At 39.8% G+C, this 23,944-nt stretch overlaps 1 protein-coding gene across 7 annotated transcripts in view; it reads left to right on the top strand.

Annotated features, from left to right (window-relative positions):
- Nucleotides 1-23,944, top strand: part of PLCB4 (phospholipase C beta 4) — a 485,858-nt gene that overhangs the window by 399,266 nt on the left and 62,648 nt on the right. For 6 of the 7 annotated variants that reach the window (XM_047771687.1, XM_047771685.1, XM_047771688.1 and 3 more), the window contains 8 exons: nucleotides 160-195; nucleotides 3,759-3,900; nucleotides 4,516-4,600; nucleotides 4,954-5,078; nucleotides 7,591-7,642; nucleotides 17,071-17,173; nucleotides 19,723-19,887; nucleotides 22,583-22,787. In XM_047771687.1, coding sequence (XP_047627643.1) covers nucleotides 160-195; nucleotides 3,759-3,900; nucleotides 4,516-4,600; nucleotides 4,954-5,078; nucleotides 7,591-7,642; nucleotides 17,071-17,173; nucleotides 19,723-19,887; nucleotides 22,583-22,787 — 913 coding nt within the window. The remainder of the gene's footprint in view (nucleotides 1-159; nucleotides 196-3,758; nucleotides 3,901-4,515; nucleotides 4,601-4,953; nucleotides 5,079-7,590; nucleotides 7,643-17,070; nucleotides 17,174-19,722; nucleotides 19,888-22,582; nucleotides 22,788-23,944) is intronic. The other variant, XM_047771690.1, reaches the window with a different exon arrangement.

The raw sequence follows: 23,944 nt of genomic DNA, 5'->3' as shown, positions 1-23,944 counted from the left end.
TTCTCCTTTGTCCCTGGTTTTAAGTTACTAGTAATTTCCCATCTTAACAAATAAATAGAATAACACATGCACTTGTATGTATTTAAATACATATGTATGGCTAATAAATTAGGAATTTTGCCCTTTAGAGAAGTAAATTATTTTCTTTCTCTAATTTAGGCTTCAGATGACCTTGAACATGAAAACAACAAAAAGGTAACAAAATAATTTCGCTGTGCATTTTGTTTCCATTATGAGAAACCATTATGTGGCCCTCAGATATCAAACATTTTTTTCTAAGTGTTCTTCCTCTATTCTTCCTCACCCACTGCCCCATGGACTTTCAGGCTACATGCTTATTTTATTTAAATTTATTTATTTTTGGCCACGCCCACAGCATGCGGAAGGTCTCAGGCCAAGGATCAAACCCAGGTCACATCAGTGGTTCCAGCTATATTGGCATTCTGAAAGATCGTTGGTTTCAATGCCAAATCCTTAACCACCAGGCCACCAGGGAACTCCAAACTTCTATAAGTAGGTATAATATTTACATGCTCACTGCATCTACTCATAAGAGTCTTCCAAAGAAAGAATTAATCATGGCGATGAAATAATTGTATCCTGATAAAAATCACAAAACCAAGGGCAGGCAAATAAGATGCTTTTCCTAAAAATAAGTGTTTAGTGCAATTAGGCATTTTCCTCATTCAAAATTCCTAGATTTTATTCCTAGGAGTACATAATTGTCGGCGCACTGAATTTGAAAATTAAAAATGACCTCTAGGTCAGCAAATGCCGAGTCCAGCTCAGCAGGTGAGGGCTGAAGAACGGGTGCTGTGAAACTTATGAAAAAGTTAACATAAAACAAGACACAGAGACATTTATCTTAATTAAAGGTGGGAACTGGGAGACTCAAGGTCAGGGATCAAGAGCACCGCCTCAAAAAGACGACACTGCTTTTATTGTGCTCTTTAGGATTACATCAAGTGAGGAGAGGGTTGTAGGTGCAGGATACAGTTTTTTATTATTTTAAAAGTCACATAGCTGGTTAAGCTTTTATTCTGACCTTTAGGCATTTAACAACCATTAGCATTGAGAAAGCCAGGCGTTAGCTGTCTATGCAGGGTACCTAGAGAATCATCATTGTGCTTAGGCAGATGGCATGCCTATCTACCTGGCGTGCCTAGGTTTGCACCTTGTTCTCCTTGTGAATGCATATTCTGCTAACAACTGCTCATAAACCTGGGGGCATGAGGTTTCTCTTTCTCTTATTTTAACAGGACATATCATGCTGTGCAAAAGGCGTGCCAGTCTGCACAGGTCAGGCATGCCTACACCAACGCATTATGTCCTCATTCAGCTGACCACATGAATAACTTATGCCTTTTGGTCTTTGTTCTTAAGCTTAAGTTATTTACCAGCATTGCGACTGTTTTTCAAAGAGGAATATGGGATAAAGTAAAGCAGGACAAGAAGGTGTTTTCAGCATAGAAAATAGAAGCAAAGAGGCTAAGAAAAGATTGTAGAAAAATGTCTCCCGACAGGCGAATTCATGTCATAGCAAAATAGATAGGTGATCTTGGTTCCAGCTATATTGGCATTCTGAAAGATCGTTAGTTTCACATTGTACACATTCTAGTAGTTTTATTGAGCATTATTTGATGTTGACTTTATTGTAAGGAAAGTCATATTTTTAGTTGCTTTTAACCTCTCCACAGTTCATGATATCAAAGTGGTCTCTTAGTACATGTATGTGGTTTATTGTAGTAATGAGTCTAATGGCAGCCACAGGCAGAAATTTGCCTTGTAATTTGATTCTCACATTTCAGAGCTTCAGAAAACACTTTCTTATTGTCTGTGGGGTCCTATCTTATTTGGAGTAAGAGCCTATCTTCTTACTATTAAGCTTGGAATAATATTGGTTAGGTCTGATTCCAGTTCTCTCCCAGGATATTTGTGACATTCTCTTCTTTTAGAATTTCACTAGGTATTGGGGTCAACAAAGGAAACAAAGGACAGTTTGAACTTTGGCCACTGATATTTATTAGGTAGCTGTGACCAAGATGTTTTAATCTTTAAGGCCTCAATCTTCTCATGTGGACAAATGGGTAGGACTCTCATCCTTGCTACACATGGTGACTGACAGTAACAAGGTTGTTCATAAAGGGATTCAGCCCAGTAACCGGCATATGGTATTGGTGGTACTTCTTATTATCAAACACACAAGAAAGGAATCAGATATCCCTCTGCTGATTTGCTGTGTGTATGGCAGGGTGGGGGTAACATAAGAAAAAAAATGAATTTTTTTTTTTTTTTTTTGCTTTTTAGGGCCGCAGCTGCGGCTTATGGAAGTTGCCAGACTAGGGATCAAATCAGAGCAACAGCTGCTGGCCTACGCCATGGTCACTGCAACTCTGGATCCAAGCTGTGTCTATGATCTTCACCACAGCTCACAGCAACACTGGATCCTTAACCACTGAGCAAGCCCAGGGATTGAACCAGCATCCTCGTGGATACTAGTCGGGTTTATTACGGCTGAGCTGCAACAAGAACTCCCTGAAAAAAATGATTTTCAAAAATCCCAGCAAGTTACATTATTTGATTATTTAGCTCAGGATTTTTATTGGTGAGATCAGTTTGATGATCTGGAATGTTAAATTATCAGGTAAACAAATGGTCTGACCAGTTTTTAAACTAAGGAATTGATTAATGTGAATAGGCAGTTTATTCATCAGTATCAACCTCAAGGAAATGTTGATCACTTTCGAAGGCATTATTTGTGTTGTTGTTGATTTTGTTGGTTTTGTTCTGATTGACTAAGAAGTAAACTAATTTGTTTCTTTTTTCCTTTATGCAAAATAATGCAATTTTAATATGTCCTGTGTGGTAGGTTATCACACCCTTCTGAGAATAAGCTTTTTTTAAAAAAAAATAATAATAATACCATAAACCATTTATGTATGTGGCTTGATTTCCAAAGCAGTGGTAAGCAAAGTGTAGTCTCCAGACCAGACACATCATTAGGACTTGGAAGTTAGAAATGCCAATTCCTGGGCTTTGCCCCAAACTCATTTCATCAGAAACTCTGAGGGTGGAACCCAGGAATCTGTGATGTAACAAGCCTAGAAGTGCATGAAAATGAAGGACCACTGTTTTTGAATTTAGGCCACAATTTGTGAAATTATGAACAGTAATACCTGCTATACATATTTCATTGCATTGCTCTGAACTTCAGTGTAATTCTGGAATATTTTTAAACCTTTTGAAAATGTAAAAAATGTCCCCAAAATGTAGGGTAAGTTTCATATTTTACTGTTATCTCCATTTGCATTATTTGGAGCTATGATAGACATTAAATTTTTTTTTTTTTGGTCTTTTTAAGGCAGCACCTGTGGCATATTGAAATTCCCAGGCTAGGGATTGAATCAGAGCTGAGCTGTCGGCTTACACTGCAGCCATAGCAACTCTGGATCCAAGCCCCATCTGCGACTTACATCACAGCTCATGGCGATGCCAGATTCTTAGCCCACTGAGTGAGGCCAGGGACTGAACCCATGTTCTCATGGTTACTAGTCAGATTCCTTACCACTGAGCCACTACAAGAACTCGTAGACATTAATTCTTGAAGTCATCCTTTATTTAGCATAATCGTAGAGAAAGAAAAAGTCTTAATCTTTTACTCTGTGTATGTGCAAATTATCTCTAGTGAGGAAGTTTGTGGCATAAATCTGAGTCCCGCTAAAGTCACTGACGTGCATGTTCCTTTCTTGCACTCGTAGGGCCTGGTTACTGTAGAAGATGAGCAGGCGTGGATGGCATCTTATAAATATGTAGGTGCTACCACTAACATCCATCCGTATCTGTCCACAATGATCAACTATGCACAGCCCGTCAAGTTTCAAGGTTTCCATGTGGCTGAAGGTAACACCAAAGGTTAAATGCTATTGCCTTTTTTGGTCTGCTTTTTCTTTTATTATGCTGTGAGCGGTGATCTGACTTGTTGCCCTTTTCTTTTTTGGCCTTGGCGTGTTCTGTCTTACCCTGGTTTTGTTTTATGGAGCACCTGTGCTTGGCATGTGGGGGGCATTGTGCTGTCATTCTCCACATTGTCCACAAGGTGGCTCTGAGGGACTGTAGATTTGGTATCACTCCAAGAGCCTATAGCCTCTTGCATTAGATACACTTTTATAAGATCTCCGTTAGTCAAAAGCTGGCTTCCGAAAACATGTAAAGTATTTTCACCCTTTTCATAATTATTTCTGGACTGGAGAAGCCATCCTTATCATCAAAACTACATGTTTCAGGGGTGGCTGTGGATGGCAAATGGTATGCCAAATTTAATTCATCACACACTTTTTTAAAGTTAGCCGTTTCCATCCACAGGACATTCATGAAAGTAGGAGCTACTGATATAATAAGGGAACATCTGCCTCCAGGGTCACATGATTCAGGGTGTAATTAATTATATTTATCACTTATCTCTCTGTGAGGGTTTGATGGCAGGGTTTCTAAGTGTATCTTTGCTTTTCTTTACAGAACGCAATATTCATTATAACATGTCTTCTTTTAACGAGTCGGTCGGTCTAGGCTACTTGAAAACGCACGCGATTGAATTCGTGAAGTATCCTTATGTATTATGTGGAAGGAGTGGTTGGTGAATGTTGGGTTTGGCAGGAACCTCTAAAACAGAAAAAAGGCTGATATATACTTGTGATTATATGTGAAATATAACTCTATGTGAAAGGCCACAGCAGCTGGGAAAACCTGCCCAAATGCGAATTGTTTTATAATCCACACAGTCACCTGTGTTTTTTCCTCTTAAGCATCATTGAGACCTGTGAAATGTATTCTCTGCGGTCTGCATGTTTGTCATTGTTGATCTAGATAGCCGTCATTTTGGCTCTTTGTTCTTTATTTATTGCTGCCGGAATACTCTTTTTTTTTTTTTTCCATTTTCCTTAATATGTTACACAGTTATAACAAACGGCAAATGAGTCGCATTTACCCCAAGGGAGGCCGAGTCGATTCCAGTAATTACATGCCTCAGATTTTCTGGAACGCTGGTTGCCAGATGGTTTCACTGAACTATCAAACCCCAGGTAGGAGCTGATGTCCAGTGACCTCAGATTCCACGAGAACGCTTTGACAGAACCATGCCAATAGTGCCATCAGTTGTCCGTGGGCATTTTTTAAAGGAAACGGACATATGGCAAGACAATGTGTTGCTAGGTTTGTAGAAAATCAAAACAGAGCAATAAAATAATGATAGAAGATACTAGATTTCGATTTAAATTGGATTTCCTTTTGGAAATGCTGTGACTAATCTGCTACACATTGTCTTTTTTTCCCCCCAAATATTTCTAATTTTTCTTCCTTTTGGAGCAAACTTATCTTCTTGTCCAGAGACGGAATGAAATGAGAAGAATTTCAGTATCTTTGTACAGTAACTGTGACTCATTTCTCCTTTGGAAAATGCCCTTCCCATGGTTAACATTCCACAGCAATCAACAATATAGTGGCACCTCGTTGTAAAAGTGCAGCGTATTATAGCGCAGATTCTGCTAAAATGGTGTTTAAAGAGTTATATATCCTTAGAAGTACTAATGTATAACTTGTTCCTCCCCAGTGTACTCTGAGGAACAAGTTATATATTACATAATCATTTTTTCCCCTACAAGGGGGGGTTCAATTTTTATAAAGGCGTAAACAAAAATTGTTTAAGTTTTCAAAGTTTGCCTAATAGCCTACACTCACGATGTGAAGAATAGAGATAGCAAACATAATGGACTGTGGTTGCTCACCTAAAACAGGTAAGAAATATGCTACAAGAGCTTTCTATGCCATTTTCTTTTCTTTTCTTTTTTTTTTTTTTTTTTTTTTTTTTTTTTGTCTTTTAGGACTGCACTGGCGGCATATGGGGGTTCCCAGGCTATAGCCACCGGCCTACGCTGCAGCCACAGCAACGCAGAATCGGAGCCGTGTCTGCAGCCAGATCCTTAACCCACTGAACGAAGCCAGGAATCTAACCCGAGTCCTCATGGATGCTAGTTGGGTTTGTTAACCATTGAGCCACGACGGGAACTCCTTCTATGCCATTTTCTATGGGTAACGCCACAGCATGGTCTTTACAAATTGGTTTCTATTTTATTTATTTGTTTATTTTTGGCTACGCCCAAGGCATGTTGAAGTTCCTGGGCCAGGGATGGAACTTGTGCCACAGCAGCAACTCAAGCTGCCACAGTGACAAAGCCAGAGCCTTAATCCCCAGAACTCCTAAAATAGGTTTAAAAACAAACAGTAATAACAAAAAACTTTCTCATTTTGTTCTTTGCTGTATGAGTATACCTCCCAAGTTTCCTAATTGGAGGGCGTTTTCTTTTTTGAGTCTCTCCACCATACTTTGTGAATCTCAGTCTGCCTTGCTCCCTGTGATCTGGACTGATTGAAAGGTCCTATGACTTGCATTCCTGTGGCCTATCTGTGTGTCCTGCTCCTCGGTGACCAGGAGCTGAGGTCTGATTTCTGCACACCATCTCTAGCAATGCTCACTATTTCCAAGTACCAGCTCAATCCTGGAGTGTTTCTAGCAGAGACAGTACGATAAAAAAGGCACTGCTGATTTTACTTACTTAAGAAGGAGTCATATTGTATTCTTGTCGTCAGTGAGTCCATCATATAACTTAAATGATCCAAAAGCAATTGATTCACTAGGTCAGCTTATGTTTTCTTCTGTAAGGTTGGGTTTAATGGCAACATTTTGAGAAGAAAAAAAAAAAAAATCCATCAGCTGACCGACCCATTGCTTTGGCTCATGAAAAGAAGGAAGATTGTGTTTGCCTGCAAGAGAAAAAGCATAAGGCATGTCCTGCCAGTATAGACACCACTGGAAGAATTCTCCTTAAGTCAGCAGTTTTTACGTTGTCCTTACCTAGTTTATTTTTGATTCTTTTTAATCAAATTTTATATTCGAAAGACCCAACTGGGTCTGTGCAGTGTACCTTTTCTCTGGGATTGTAAAGTGAATCTTCTCCAACCATATATCAGGTTAGACATGTGTACTCTCAATACAAATTCAACAATCATATGACTTACATATTGAATCCAAATTTTATTTTATTTTATTTTATTTTATTTATTTTGCTTTTTAGGGCCACACCTGCAGCACATAGATGTTTCCAGGCTAGGACAGTTGCCGGCCTATGCCATAGCCATAGCAACACGGGATCTGAGACACATCTGCAATCTACACCACAGCTCACGGCAATGCCAGATCCTTAACCCACTGAGCAAGGCCAGGGATCGAACCATATCCTCATGGTTACTAGTCGGATTCATTTCCGCTGTGCCACAACGGAAACTCCTGAATCCAAATTTTAAAGCAATGCCAATGTGGTCCCTATGAAGACACGTATGATGTTTAATTTAAATTAAACCCAAGGTGATTTCAACATGGGAGAGAGGGTTGTGTGCCTTAAACAGACCCAGAAGAACCTTGTGGTGTTCAAAAGGACCTTCCAGTCTGGGCTCTTATTTCTATTGTTGAAAATCACCCCGTCAAGATCTTCTTTGTCCAAGGAGACGAGCTACTAAATTCTTTTTGTCTCTTGACAGATTTAGCGATGCAATTGAATCAGGGGAAATTTGAGTATAATGGATCATGCGGGTGAGTAATGTGATTTAAACTGTTGTCACCCTGTTCCACACTCCATACTACAGCTGTAATGAAACCGTGTCATTTTTAATTAGGGGTTGCTGCATTTAAGCTGGGTTTAAGGGATGGGATACAAACAAATGAAATCCCCAGGTAAATTACATCTGCAACATACATTCTTTGTCACCCCAGTTTTATGAAGCAGATTAAAAAAAAAAAAAACCACTAGTTAAGCAGTGTATTATGCACACTCTAGAGTTTAATGCTATCACTTTAAATTCAATAACAGAGGTTTTTATAACTAGGAAAGATAATGATCCCTGCTCTTTGGACATCCATGTGAGACACTGACATTAAGTATGTGTATTTCACTTAGGACAAATAGAGGAATGAAGTTTTAGTATATAATGAAGACCTAGGTGTGAAGTGGAATTTATGTTAGCTGGAAAGAGAGCTTTGTCCTCTCTCGATTGTTTTGCATGTCTTGTAAATAGCAGTTACTAAAAAAACAATGCTATGAATGGTTGTTCTAGTTTACTCAATAGTACTGCCTAAAATCTGCAAACTGAGTAAAGAAATAAGAAATGTTCATTTCACTGAAACGCTGAAAGGTTAAATGAAAATAAGAAGTTAAGATTCTATACAGAGAGATGAAAAAAAAAATGCGTGGCCATTTTTTTTTCTCCATGCAAATGTCCCCCAGCAGCTCCATAGGTAAATAACCCCAAACAACTGCCCAAAGTCCTCTAAACTAACCCAGTAGAGTTACCATTTCATCCCAGCTGCTCTCAGCAGGACATTTTGGCCTCCCTCGTTGAATATCTAATTTCCATCACTAAAAACAGCCAGTCAAGATAAAGTTTCAGCAATTATGGATTCAGAATGCACAATCCTACCCACCAGGGTGCCTCCACCCATAGGTGACAACCCTATTACCCAGATCACCCACCTGAAGCTTACAGGACATTTTCCTCTGCTGTGTGTTTTGTGTATTTTTTTTTTCTTTTGTCTTTTTGCTATTTCTTTGGGCCGCTCCTGTGGCATTTGGAGGTTCCCAGGCTAGGGGTCTAACCAGAGCTGTAGCTGCTGGCCTATGCCAGAGCCACAGCAATGCCAGATCTGAGCCGCATCTGCGACCTACACCACAGCTCACGGCAATGCCGGATCCTTAACCCACTGAGCAAGGCCAGGGATCAAACCCGCAACCTTATGGTTCCTAGTCAGATTCATTTGCCCTGTGCCACAATGGGAACTCCAAAATAATTTTGTGTGTGTGTGTGTCTTTTTAGGGGCAAATCTGTGGGATATGGAAGTTCTGTGGCTAGGGGTTGAATTGGAGCTGTAGCTACCATCCTACACCACAGACACTTGAAGAAAATATGAATCGTACACCTTAAATGAATACAGTGTTACATGCCAGTTATATCTCAATAAAACAGGGAAAATAAAATTATGTCACTCAAAAGAGAACAGCCAAATACACATTTCAGAGTACTTATCATTTATTTATTTCCCTTTTTAGGGCCACATGCATGGCGTATGGAAGTTCCCAGGCTAGGGGTCGAAGAATCAGAGCTGCAGCTGCAGGCCTGTGCCACAGCCACAGCAATGCCAGATCGGAGCTGCATCTGCGACCTATACCACAGCTCAAGGCAATGCTGGATCCTTAACCCACTGAGCAAGGCCAGGATCAAACCTGAGTCTTCATGGATACTAGTCAGACTCTTTACCACTGAGTCACAATGGAAATTCCCAGAGTATTTTTTAAGCTATTTTGTTATTTACTACAAAGCATTTATAACCAGGAGATTGCGTATGTAAATTGATGGGTCGACCCCCAGTGGGGCTAAGGCAGTGAGGGCCCAGGGGCAGCTGTGTGCTGTGGGGGTGGGTAAAAACCCTGGGCTCCTGCCTGACCCAGGTTTGAGTCCTGGGTGTTCACATGTTGGTGTTGCTCAGGACAGGTGTGTTAGATCCTGAACCTCAACTTTCTGCTGATAAAATGAAGTCTGAAATGCCCACCACCCCAGGGTTATTGTGACAGCTCAGTGAGTTTGAACTAAGTGTACTTGCAGTACTTCATGAGCTGCAAATTTCTGTGTGAAAGTGAGGTTGGTTGGTCGTAGGTAGGGATCACACAAGAATAAATGAAGGATCTGCTCACACCAGGCCTGTGAGGAGTCCATTAGGCAGCCTGCATAGTTCACATCTGACTGTGCTCCTTCCCAGAACCTTTTCTGTGGCCCACGGAGGCCAAAGGAACTTTTCATTCCTGCCTCAGCTGTCCAATGGCTAAGCCTGATGTGGGTAGGGGAGTTGTTTCCATGTAAAAGGGGTCCCAGTGCTAGTGACCCAAACGTGAGTCTGCTCACCTGCACACAGTAAAGTCAATCTATTGACCCTGGGTTGTGGTGCAGGGAAGTGCAGCATTTATTGTAAGGCACTGTACAAGGAGAATGGGTAGCTTGTGCTCTAAAACCCTGAACTCTGCAAAGGATTTCAGTAAAGTATTTTTAAAGGCCAGGTAGGGGAGGGGTGTCCCAGGGTCTGTGATCAGCTTGTGTGCCATTCTCTGACTGGTTGATCATGAGGTAACAGAGTGACCTCACAGAGATAAACTCAATCCTCAGGTGCCAGTAGTTCTGGGAGCTACTACTTGTGGTCATCACGTAGTTAATTTCTTCCATTTGGTGGCAGTTTTAGTATCTGAACAGACTTGTTGGGAGGGCCAGGGGATAGTGGGGAGGGAATGGGATGGACTGGGAGTTTGGGGTTAGTAGATACAAACTATTACATTTAGAATAGATAAGCAGTGAGGTCCTACTGTACAGCACAGGGGACTATCCTGGGATAGGAATGATGGAAAGCTATATTTTAAAAACAATATATAGGAGTTCCCGTCATGGCACAGTGGAAACGAATCTGACTAGGAACCATGAGGTTGTGGGTTTGATTCCTGGCCTTGCTCAGTGGGTTAAGGATCCCGTGTTGCTGCGAGCTGCAGTATAGGTTGCAGACATGGCTCGGATCTGGCATTGGCTGTGGCTGTGGCGTAGGCTGGCAGCTATAGCTCTGATTAGACCCCTAGCCTGGAAACCTCGATATGCCGTGGATGCGGCCCTAAAAAGACAAAAGACAAAAAAAAGAATATATGTATATATATCATATATGTATTACTATATATATATCATAATATATTACTATATATCATATATATTATGATATACAATTGCTATATATCATATATATTATTATGTGATAATTTTACATTATATATATTTAAATAAGACTGAGTCACTTTGGCACAATATTGTAAATCAACTATACTTTACAAAAAAGACTCATTTTCAAAGATAGAAAAATGAAAGACACTTCTGTAATTCCTAATGAAACAAAATAGAGCAGATTAATTTCTCAAGTCTTTTCAGACTGTCACAGAAACTTGGATGGTTGCTATCCAAATAGTATGATGTCTTATGATTCAATGATGCACATTTCTATAGCTTTGTCAAATTAGAATCATCTTAAAACCCATGGCATCTTTTTTTATTTGTTTGTTTTTGTTTTTTAGGGCTGCACACATGGCATATGGATGTTCCCAAGCTAGGGGTCAAATCGGAGGTATGGCTGCCAACTACACTACAGCCACAGCAATGCTGGATTCAAGCTGCATCTGCTGCCTACATCAAGCTCACAGCAATGCTGTATCCTTTTTTATTTTATTTTTTCTTTTTAAATAAAACTTTATTGAAACATACTTGGTTTACAATATTCCAATACCATATTCTTGACCTACTGAGTGAGGCCAGGGATCATACCTGCGTCCTCATGGATACTAGTCAGATTTGTTTCCGCTGAGCCACAATGGGAACTCCCATGGCATCATATAGTTATAATCAGCAGCTGTTTTATTTTCTTGCTGGTAAATCAAATGACGGAGCGTTGATGGTATCTTGGGTGTGAGGAAATAGGATGAACTTCCTTATGATGCCGTCCTCTGATTCTGCAGCTCCTGTTCATGTGCTTGGAATGAGTTCATTTCCTGCACTGAAACACACCAGGCAGGACCAACTTAGTTTGTGGGGCCACAGGGCTGTGTTCACAAGTCATTAAGAATGTAAAGACAGGAGTTCCCTGGTGGCTCAGCAGGTTAAGGATCCAGCATTGTCACTGCTGTGGCACAGATTCAATCCCTGACCCAGGAACTTGCATATCCCAAGGGTGTGGGAAAAAATAAAAGATAAGTGTCATCCTCAGAGTGTCTTTATTGATGATTACCTCCGAGTGGAATGTGGGTTTATTTTTTTAACGCTTTTTGTTCAGACTTAGAAGCTGGCAAAGATTGGCAACTCTGTCAGAACTAAAAAAAACATGACTTTAAACTTTCCTTTAAGAAAAAATATCATGCCACAGAATTCCTTCTTGGTTGCAGTTTTTTTTTTTTTTAATTTTTATTTATTTATTTATTTGTTCTTTTGCTTTTTAGGGCTGCACCCACAGCGTATGGAAGTTCCCAGGCTAGGGGTCGAATCAGAGCTGCAGCTGCTGGCCTACACCACAGTCATAGATCCGAGCTTCGTCTGTGACCTACACCACGGTGCACGGCAACACCAGATCCTTAACCCACTAAGCAGGGCCAGGGATTGAACCCACATCCTCATGGATAGTAGTAAGGTTCATAACCCACTGAGCCACAACGGGAACTCCAATTTTATGTTAAAAGATAGTAATAAGTTTGATATCATATAGAGGTGAAATTAGTAAAAGTTATACTCCTAAGGAATATGAAAGTTTTGCTTCTCAAATTTTGACTATTTTATCTAAAAGCAAACCTAAAATTTTGAGGAAAGTACTTTTGTCTGCCTTTATATATTGCTCATATCAGTGTGGAATTTTCCTGTCTGCAGTTAGAGTTATTTCTAACAAAAATTTCTAAATTTTTTTAAAGACTTTTTTTTAGAGAGATGAAGTTCTTTGGCCCAAGTTTCATGAAAGTTATGGGATTCAGCCGAGGTGTGTTTCTGTGACAACATGCAGTGGGGATAAGGGGCAGACATGGTTGGAGATCAATTTCAGAACATTTTAATCACCTCAAAAAAGAAAAACATGCCCTTTAGCTGCCCCCATCCTAGCCTTAAGCATCTGCTAACGTACATGTTGTTACTATATTTTTGCCTACTCTGTGCATTTCATGTAAAAAGATTCATATAATGTGTGACCTTTTTATGACTGTCTTCTTTCATTCTACATGTTTTCAAGGGTCACCTATGTTGTGTCATGTGTCAGTACTTCCTTTTTATTGCTGAATAATTTTCCATTGTATGGATATTTCTCTTATTAAATATCCATTCATCTTTCAGTGGATGGTTTTTGGATGGCTTTTGTCTTTTGGTTATTATGCATAATGGACATTCATGGACAAGTCTTCACTTTTCTTGGGTCTACACCTCATGTTGCCTAAACTTGGCCTCTGTCTACCAGTGCTGAATAGAAATGTGGAGATCATTTTGGGGGAAGGAGAAAAAGATAGCTTTTATTGCTTTGCTAGGGAAAAGAGGCCACAGCAGACTAATGTCTTAAAGACTGTACCCTTTCATTGGGAAGAATTGTGGGGAGTTTTATAGTAAAAAGGAGAAAAATAGTTTTCAGGTAGGAATCAGGATTGGGACAAATGTGCATTCTTCTTAGGGGGAATCTTATCATCACAACTGGCATAGGAGATCTCGGCATGATCATGGTGGTCTTCTGGGTTACTGCCTAGAACAAAAGAATTCACAAAAAAAGGGCATATTGATCAGAGATTAGGACAGGCTAGGAAAGTTCCTGAAATACATCATATGCTAATAATCTTTAACCCACAGACAGTTGTGCTTAGGGTGTCCAATCTTTTTTTTTTTTTTCTTCTGTCTTTCTGTCTTTTCAGGGTTATACCCGCGGCATATGGAGATTCCCAGGTTAGGGGTCGAATCGGAGCTACAGCTGCCGGCCTACACCAGAACCACAGCAACACCAGATCCAAGCCACATCTGGACCTATACCACAGCTCATGGCAGCACCGGATCCTTAACCCACTGAGCAAGGCCAGAGATCGAACCCCCAACCTCATGGTTCCTAGTTAGATTCATTTCTGCTGAGCTGAGACAGGAACTCCAGGGTGCCCAATCTTTACCTTATGGGTGATTGCGTTTAGGGTGCAAATTTAACCAGGGAGAAGCACAAGAAAGGGCTCCAAACTGTTCACGTTTAAAGTATTCATTCCTAAAAGAAGCATAAGGAATATAACTTTTCTCTTTGGTGTATAAGGTGCTTAGTCATTAAGTGTACCCCTTGGAGGAAACCAGGATCCTGCCCCAAGTCTGTTCTGTTGTTTCTTGAAAGTTCCTCCCTTGTCTCTGCATCCCCATCCTTCCCTGATCAGCAACTGTCTGAACCTGCCCCTTGGAACTCAGGGAAGGCCATGGATGCTGAATGAGGCTGATTTCATAAAGACAAGAAATGAGGGACACAGAAAGGCTTTTGTGCCCAGGAGCCCCACAGGGCCCTGCTTGATTAAACTAAGAGTAGAATTGCTGGCTTATATGGTAACTCTGTGTTTAACTGTTTGAAGAACACCAGACAATTTTCCAAAGTGGCCGCATCATTTTACATTCCCACCATCAATATCGTATGAGGGCTCCAATTTCTCCACCTCCTCATCCGTACTTGCTATTATTTGACTTCTTTTTATTATAGCTATCCCAGTGTGTGTGTGGTGGCAGCTTTTTTTTTTTTTTTCAATTTTATTAAAGTATAGTTGATCTACAATGTTATGTTAATTTCTGCTATACAGCAAAGTAATTCAGCTATACATATACACATACCCATTCCCAGAATATCCCAGTTATCACAGAATATTGAGTAGATTTCCGTGTGCTATATAGCAGGTCCCCATTGACCATGCATTCTCTACACCAGAGTGTATATATTACTATCCCAAACTCCTATTCCTTCCCTTCCCCCACCATCCTTCCCCTTTGGTAACCACAGCCTTTTTTTAGGGTTGCACCTGCAGCATATGGAGGTTTCCAGGCTAGGGGTCCAAACAGAGCTACAGCTGCCAGCTTACACCACAGCCACAGCAATGAGGGATGCGAGCCACATCTACAACCTACACCACAGTTCACGGCAATGCCAGATCCTTAACCCATTGAGCAAGGCCAGGGATTGAACCTGCAACCTCATGGTTCCTAGTAGGATTCATTTCCACTGCGCCACAATGGAACTCCTTTAGGTTTGTTTTCAAAGTCTGTCTGAGTATCTTACTGTGGTGCTGGTTTGCTTTTCTCTGATGACTGACATTAAGCATCTTTTCGAGTGCTTGCTGGCCATTTATATATCTTATTTGGAGAATTGTCTATTCAGATCATTTGCCTGTTTTTTTTTGTTTTTTTGTTTTTTTGTTTTTGCTTTTTAGGGCCACACCCACAGCATACAGAAGTTCCCAGGCTAGGGGTCGAATTGGAGCTACAGCTGCTGGCCTGCACCATAGCCATAGCAATGCAGGATCTAAGTTGTGTCTGTGTCCTACATTACAGCTCACAGCAACGCCAAGATCCTTAGTCCACTGAGCAAGGCCAAGGATCGAACCCGAGTCCTCACAGATCCTAGTTGGATTCATTACCGCTGCACCACAATGGGAAATCGGCATTTTTTTAACTGGGTTATTTTTTCTTCATATATTTTAGATACATATATGTGATTTGCAAATATTTTCTCCCACTATGTGATTTGTCTTTTCACTTTCTGGATGTTGTTCTTCGAAGTGCAGAAGTCTTTATGATGAAGTCAAGTGTATGTACTTTTTCCCCTTGTTGCTTGTGCTTCTAGAGATATGGCTGCTAAATCTCAAGTCAAAAAGATTTGTCCCTGTGTTTTCTCCTAAGAGTTTTATAGTTAATAGCTTGTAGATTTAAGCCTTTGATCCATTTTGAGTTAATTTTTGTTTATAATGTGGAAGAGGAGACTAGTTTTGCATGTGGCTCACCAGCTATTTGTTTAAAGATTTTTCTTTTCCCCACTGACTAGTCTTGGCATCCTTGTCAGAAATCGATTGAGCATAGATATGAATTTATTTCTGGACTCCAAATTCTATTTCACTGATTTAATAAGTCCGTTTTTTTGCCAGTACCAAGTTGCTTTGGTTACTGTTGCTTTGTAGAAAGTTTTGAAATTGAGAAAGTTTTGAAATGAGACCTCCAGCTTTGTCTTCTTTAGCAAGATTGTTTTGGGTATTCTTGGTCCTTGAATTTTAGGATCAACCTGTCAATTTCTATAAAGAAGTCACCAGGAATTTTGATAGAGATCGTATTGCATCTGTATATCAATTTGGGGAAAGGTGCCATCTTAGCAATATTGTCTTCTGATTCATGAACACAAGATATCTTTCAATTTATTCAGATCTTCTTTGATTTTCTTCAGCAGCATTTTGTAGTTTTCATAGTGTATGTACTTATTTTGTTAAGCATATTTGTCAGTATTTTATTCTTTTAGGTGCCATTATAAATGGAATTGTTTATTTCATTTTTGGATTGTTCATTGCTTGGTGCCTAGGAATAAAATTGATTTTATCAATTTAGAAGGTATCCTCTAACCTTGCTGAACTCATTTATTAGTTCTATTGGCTTTTTAGTAGATTCTTTAGGATTTTCTATATAAAAGATTATGTCATCTGTGAATAGAAGTAGTTTTACTTCTTTCCAGTCTAAATACCTTTTATTTCATTTTCTTTTCCTAATTACCCTGGCTAGAACTGGAGAAATAGCAACATCTTTATTTTCACCTCCCTCTAACTGAAATTCTCCATTTACTTTGATTATGAACATTGATAATAATCCATAGTACTGTTAATGGTACCTCTGATTCTGGCACCAATATAAACCACAAATATTTTTATATCATTATTTATTATTAGAGAGCTCTCAAAATGTCTTTATGATTATCAGTAATTGTTTTTGTGATTATCACACTTGCCATTAGATCTCATAATTTAATACAATAAAATAATAATTAATAAAGAACATCACATATTTTCCATATTTTGGTAACTCTAGCTCATATAGTTTTTCATTGTTATTCTTTGCAATTCATTATTTTATTTTATGCTGTAAAAGTAAGTATTTAAAGAGCTACATGGTATGGACAAGGTCAAGAGAAGGTGATAGTGTCAGGAAGTTGTAGACGTCCCAGAGCCTGGAATCTGGAGAACATTCCCTCTTCTCTGTTCCTGTTTAGGATTATTCACAGGGCAGGGATATTCTCTTCAATCTTTAGGATCCTCTGCCTAACAGCTTCACTCGTAAGTTAGAAATGGAGGAGAAGAATTATTCAGTGTCTTGAATAATGATTATCTCAGTCTTTATTAAGGCAACTAATAAACTACGTCTATGCTTTTGTTCCACCAGATACCTTCTCAAGCCAGATTTCATGAGACGGCCCGATCGAACATTTGATCCCTTCTCTGAAACGCCTGTTGATGGGGTTATTGCAGCCACTTGTTCAGTGCAGGTAAGGCTCCTGCTCCTCACAGAATAGTATAAATGGGTATGCAGGTGGTCTTGGAAAAGTCTTAAGAAATGACAATTAAAATATTCCATATCATGTTATAAGATCCCCATGTGGCTCTCAACTTTGTTTTAAAAGTCTTACTCTTTTTCATGAGATACATATATATATATATTTATTTATTTATTTATTTATTTTGTCTTTTTGCTATTTCTTTGGGCCACTCCCGTGGCATATGAAGATTCCCAGGTTAGGGGTCTTAGCGGAGCTGTAGCCGCCGGCCTACGCCAGGGCCACAGCAACGTGGGATCCGAGCGTCTGCAACCTACACCAAAGCTCACGGAAACGCCGGATCGTTAACCCACTGAGCAGGGGCAGGGATCAAACCCGCAACCTCATGGTTCCTAGTCGGATTCGTTAATCACTGCGCCATGACGGGAACTCCAAGATATATTTTTTAATAGAGAAATTATTAGCTACTTTTAATGAAATACACCAGATCAGGAAATATCTAGCAGAGGATGTGGAACAAAGGGAAGTCTTTGGCCATTGATGGTGGGAATGCAAAATGGTGCAACCACTTTGGGAAACCATTTGGCGGTTTCTTAGAACACTCAACAGACTCTTACCATACGATCTAACATTAGCATTTTTTGGTATTTACCCAAATGAATTGAACACTTATATCTATACGAAAACCTACAGAGGGATGTATATAGCAGCTTTATTCATAATTGACAAAATTTTGAAAGCAACCCAGGTATCCTTTCATAGATGAATAATAAATAAACAAACAGTGGTACATCCAGTGGTACATCCAGACAATGGAATATTATTTAGCTCTAAGAAGAAATGAGCAATCGAGTCATGAAAAGACATGGATGGAACTAAAACATACATTACTAAGTGAAAGAAACCAGTCTGAAAAACTGACATACTGTGTGATTCCAACTATATGACATTCTAGAAAAAGACAAAACTATGGAGATGATAAAAGAGACCACAACTTGGAGGGAGGAAGTAACAGGCAGAGCACAAAGGATTTTAGGGCAGTGAAACTATTCTGTATGATGTAATAGTGTATATATCTATATATACATATATAGATTATGTATGTATGTATAGATGTATGTACTGTTATAGTAGGTACGCATCATTATAAGTTCTTCCAAAGCTATAGAATGTACAATACCAAGGGTAAAGCCTAAATGCAAACTATGAATTTTGGGTGATAATGAAGTATCAATTCAACTTCAAGTTCATTGATTATAACAAATACACTATTATGATTGAAATAACCATAGTAGGGGAGATTTGGGTAGGTGGAAGGCGTATATGTGAACTCCGTATTTTCTTCTCAATTTTGCTGTAAACCAAAAACTGGTATTAAAAATTAAGTTTATTAATGAAAAGATAAGGACTATATGATTCCATTAATATAAAATTCTAGAAAATGCAAACTAATATTGTCAGTGGTTTTGTCTAGACAAAGATGAAAGGGATGGATGATAAAAGGGCACAAAGAAACTTTAGGAGGTGATGGAAATATACATTGTCTTAATCATAGTGATAGTTTTACAGATGTGCTCGTGTGTCAAAACTGATCTCATTGTACGCTTTAAACGTGAAGTTTATTTTGTGTTGATTATACATCAAAAAAATTTCAAAATTAATAACTATCAGATAATGTGGAAAAAAACTAATAAATGGCTGTAGGCATTTGGAAAGTAAATGAAAAATAGTCTCTCCAGAGCTTTGTTTTCAGAAATTAATACTGGTCTTTATAAAAAATAAATAAAAATAATAGGATTCTATCTGGCAGTTGTCAACATCAGTTTAGCATTGCTTTTCTTTCTGTGTGTCTCTTTTCAAGACTTTAAAAAGAATTCAGGAGTTCCCGTCGTGGCGCAGTGGTTAACGAATCCGACTAGGAACCATGAGGTTGCGGGTTCGGTCCCTGCCCTTGCTCAGTGGGTTAACGATCCAGCGTTGCCGTGAGTTGTGGTGTAGGTTGCAGACGCGGCTCAGATCCCGAGTTGCTGTGGCTCTGGCATAGGCCGGTGGCTGCAGCTCCGATTAGACCCCTAGCCTGGGAACCTCCATATGCCGCGGGAGCGGCCCAAGAAATAGCAACAACAACAACAACAAAAAAGACTAAAAAGAATTCAGGGAAAAAAGTGCCTATGGCATGACAGAATTTTGGAGCTGTGATGAGATCTTAGGGTATATTTGACTTCATTGCTTCATTTCATGGGTGTAGGTAATTAGGTGAAGGTGCTGTGGACACTATTGTTTTGTATCACTTGATTCTTGCATATTTCCCTCTTTCTTTTTCTAGATGATTCTCGAAGGTAGAACCTCTGCCTAGAATAGTTTTTGCACGTAGTGCTTGCTCAATGATGTTTTACTTTAATAAAGAAGGAAATACATTATTTCCATAGATAATTAAAATTTCTAAAGATGAACAGAGAATGTGTTCCTTACAGATTATTCTTTGCTACTGATGATCACACCGAATTCACTTCTCTCATCCTCTTTCTGTGCTTCTCCAGGTCATATCAGGTCAGTTCTTATCAGATAAGAAAATCGGCACCTATGTGGAAGTGGATATGTATGGGTTGCCCACCGACACTATACGGAAGGAATTCCGAACTCGCATGGTGATGAACAACGGACTCAATCCAGTTTACAATGAAGAATCATTTGTGTTTCGGAAGGTAGGGTATCTTCTATGCGTCAGACTCACCCTGCTAAGTTGGGAGCCATACTTTAGCGTGTAGACCCTGCGTGATACAGGGACAGTCATTCAACCCAAATCTCTTTTTTTCCCCTTCTTCTAAGGCATAAGTTCTGCAGCTACCACATGGTTGCTGTTTCTGTTTGTCCCTGTCTTCCTTTTGGCTCTTCTTCCTCCTTGGAGAAGCCAAGTCCCCCACATGGCAGTGCCAAAGTTCCAGGTTTGCAGTCTGCTCAGAGTCTCCTCCACGATGGGACACCATTATACATGAGGGAGCCTTTCCCTGCCCTGGAAGCACCTGGTAACTTGCACTGTTCCTTTAGTCCAGAAGATAGGTAGGATGTTGCACCAAAGCTAAGGCCAATACATGTCCTTAACTGGGTCAGTTGGTAGTGTACTGTTTCTCCACGAAGTGTGGTACCCGTTGCTACCACAGGTTCTGTGTCATGTGCTGTATTGGCTTTCTGGTTTTTTTCCTCCATGTTATGCCTTGATCCTAAGTCCAACTGGTCATTCTTGGTAAGGATGCAGTTGTTAATCTTGTAACCATTTTCCCAGTTGTTTCTCTTCTGTCAGTGTATACTGAACACCCCATGACTGGCACTGCTGTCTCCAAGAATGCCTGTGTTTCTCTCTCACAATTGTCCTATTATCCTGACCAAAAAGCTTCCTTGCTTCTTCACTAGGTACAGGTCTTCCAAGTGTTTCTGCTCCACTTGTATGGCATACAATACAGATAACCAGCTTTTTATTTAACAAAAATAGTATCAGCCTCAGAATTGGCCAACCGTTTTACAGAAACCAGATTATAAAAGATCAATGTAATTCAACGAAGCAAACCATTTTGAAATGTAGGTTCTCCCTGTTACATAAATGCTGTTGTCCATGCAACACTTCCCCATTTTCACCTTCTCTTCTACAATCAGAGTGTAGTGTAAATTGCATATACAGCTTGGATATGTCTTTTTTTTCTTCCAAGTTTTTCAGTTTACGATAACTAAATTTTTCATCAGTATGTCCAGTGTTTGGAGCATAATGAATAATCCCTACACACATTTCTAAAAATTCAGAAATTTATTTTTGAGGTATAGGGGAATAGCTAACTTGGTTTTTACGTGTAGTAATACCAACCCCATAAACAGGATCCCAGTTTTGGATCCTTCCCTGGTCTTTAGAGGTCACATTGCCTTTCACTGATGCCAAGTGCTTTAACTTTATGTTCTTTCTTGCTGTTACTATTCTTGTTCCGTATGTTTATCTCAAAAGGTAAGCCCCCATTCACCACATAAAGAACAGTACAATGACTAAAGTTGGCTAATTTCAGCTTGGTTTCTCCATTTCATCTTCATGACGTTGGAATTAAATTTTAACCTCTAGGCATAAATAGGCAACCAATTCATTGTCCAGCTTTAGACACAGTGCTCAAATCAGCCAAGATGTCCTAGCTGCTCATAGCAGATGAAAAGGCTTAGGAACATTGTATTTTCTATTACTGTGTTGCCCTTTTATATCTGAATAGGGATTCTGCTGTCTGAGCTCAGATTCCCCCCCCCTCTTTTGTGGCCGTCCTGCAGCACATGGAGTTCCCAGGTTAGGGGTTGAATCCGAGTCGCAGTTGTGACCTATGCCACAGCTGTGGCAATGCTGGATCCTTTACCCACTATGCCTGGCCGGGAATTGAAACTGTGTCCTGGCACTGCAGAGATGCCATCACCAATCTGTTGTACCACAGTGGAAACTCCCTGGGCTCAGGTCTTATGTCCATTTACTCAGTTTGGGGATGGCAAGAGTAGATGTCTAGGGCATATGTTAATGTTTCTAGCTACCTCATCTTACTCTATTTAATATCCCCAAAATATGTTAAAAACTGGGGAGTGCAAGGTAAAGGGAGAATCCTAATTTATATATAAATTGTCTTTTATACATAAGGCATTTCCTCAAAGATACTTTCCATATTCTTAAAAACATAGCTAGGGGAGTTCCCGCTGTGGCTCAGTGGTAATGAACCCAGCTAGTATCCATGAGGATTCAGGTTCAGTCCCTGGCCTTGCTCAGTGGGTCAGGGATCCAGTGTTGCCATGAGCTGTAGTGTAGGTCACAGATGTGGCTCAGATCCTGTGTTGCTGTGGCTGTGGTATAGGCCGGCAGCTACAGCTCCGATTGGACCCTAGCCCAGGAACCTCCATATACTATGGGTGCGGCCCTAAAAAGCAAAAAAAAAAAAAAAAACAGCAAAAATCTAGATGTCAGAAGCAGCTTGGTAGTAGGCAGATCACAGGATTAGAAGCCAGGAGCCCCAATATCCAGGCCCAGCTGTCACTGACCATCCCTGACATAAAGGAAAGTCACTCTATTTCTCAGGGTCTCCTTTTGCTCATTCATTACATGGATGGATGGGGACAGAGGGCGAGGGTTGGATTAGTGAGCTTTTGCATCTGTTCCTTCTAAAATTTTCAGGAAATGATTTCTAGGAAACCTGTTCCAATTACCTTTCTCAATGGCTTGAGCACTGTGGCTTATGTAGTATCCTTTAGGAATGTGAATTGACCATGGGCTTCTTTTCACCATAAAGAAATCCTTAAAAATGGTATGAATACAGTCCAGATTTCTAGAGTTGTAATTTCTTGGGAGCTGCATTCCAAAAATCAGTGCGAAGTACGGTTTCTTGTCGGCAGGTGATCCTCCCTGACCTGGCGGTCTTGAGAATTGCAGTGTATGATGACAACAACAGGCTGATTGGCCAGAGGATTCTGCCCCTGGATGGCCTTCAGGCAGGCTATCGACATATCTCCCTTCGAAATGAGGGAAATAAACCTTTATCACTGCCAACAATTTTCTGCAATATTGTTCTTAAAACATATGTGCCTGATGGATTTGGAGGTAAGTTAAACTTTTAAACAGAATATTTGTGTGTGTGTGTGTGTGTGTGTGTGTATTTTTTCCCCCCTAAATTGCAAAATCATAATGGTTTAAAAAAAGTCTCTTCTTGGAGTTCCCACTGAGGTGCAGTGGGCTAAGGATCCAGCATTGCTGAAGCTGTGGCTCGGATTCAGTCCCTGGACTGGGAACTTCATATGCAGGGGTCTTGGAAAAACAAAAACAGAAACAAAAAAAACAGCTGTTCCTGCCAATGCTGCCAACCCTTGTAGCCTCGAAACCTTGTAGCCTTGAAGCCTAGATTATCATTAAGGTTCTTTTTTATTTAAAAAAAAATTTTATTGGAGTATAGTTGACTTACAATGTTGTATTAGTTTCAGATGTACAGCAAAATGCATCAGTTATACATATACATATATCCCATTATTTTCTCTGATCCTTTCCCCATATAGGTTATGACAAAGTATTGAGTAGATTTCCCCTACCATTATTTTATGTTTATCAATTTTCACAAATATTTTGGGAAGAATATATTTACACCATCATCTAGAGGGGGAAAAGACATAAATAATGTAGAACCATAGGTAGCTTGTCAGTTGATTTCACTAAAAGATTTAAGTGGAACTCACCTATCAACATGCCTTTATTTTTTTCCAAATCCACAGGAGAGTTTACTTTCACAAAAAAAAAAAAAAATCCCAGTCACCATTCCATACAAGACCACCTTTGGTTATACTAAGGATGGAAAGGAGTCAAAAGTTGGACCAGTTCATAGGCGTTTGCTTAAACCCAAACATATTAACATTTTATAACCCCCAACTGTGCCAAGAACATTAAAAGAAAACAAAGATCCTCTATATGCTCAGAGTCTAGTGAACCATAAGGAAACAGTGCAGCAAAGTATATCAGATTAACAAGGATTCAAGTCCTGACTCTCCACTACTAGCCAAGTGACCTTGGGACAATGACATCACTTGTCAAACTGCTCATTTCATGGCCTGTAGAGTATAGGTACTAATTCTGTCTTCCTCATAACATCCTTGTGAAGTTTGTACTCAATATCACATATATAACAAGCTCAAAAGTGTATGCACACGCACGTGCACATATATGTGTGTGTGGCTCCAAATCTAATTTTCTGTACTGTACTAGAACACATC

This window comes from Phacochoerus africanus, chromosome 3, assembly GCF_016906955.1.
Source record: "Phacochoerus africanus isolate WHEZ1 chromosome 3, ROS_Pafr_v1, whole genome shotgun sequence".
NCBI classification, from domain to species: Eukaryota; Metazoa; Chordata; class Mammalia; order Artiodactyla; family Suidae; genus Phacochoerus; species Phacochoerus africanus.
This window is presented reverse-complemented; position numbering and strand designations above follow the sequence as displayed.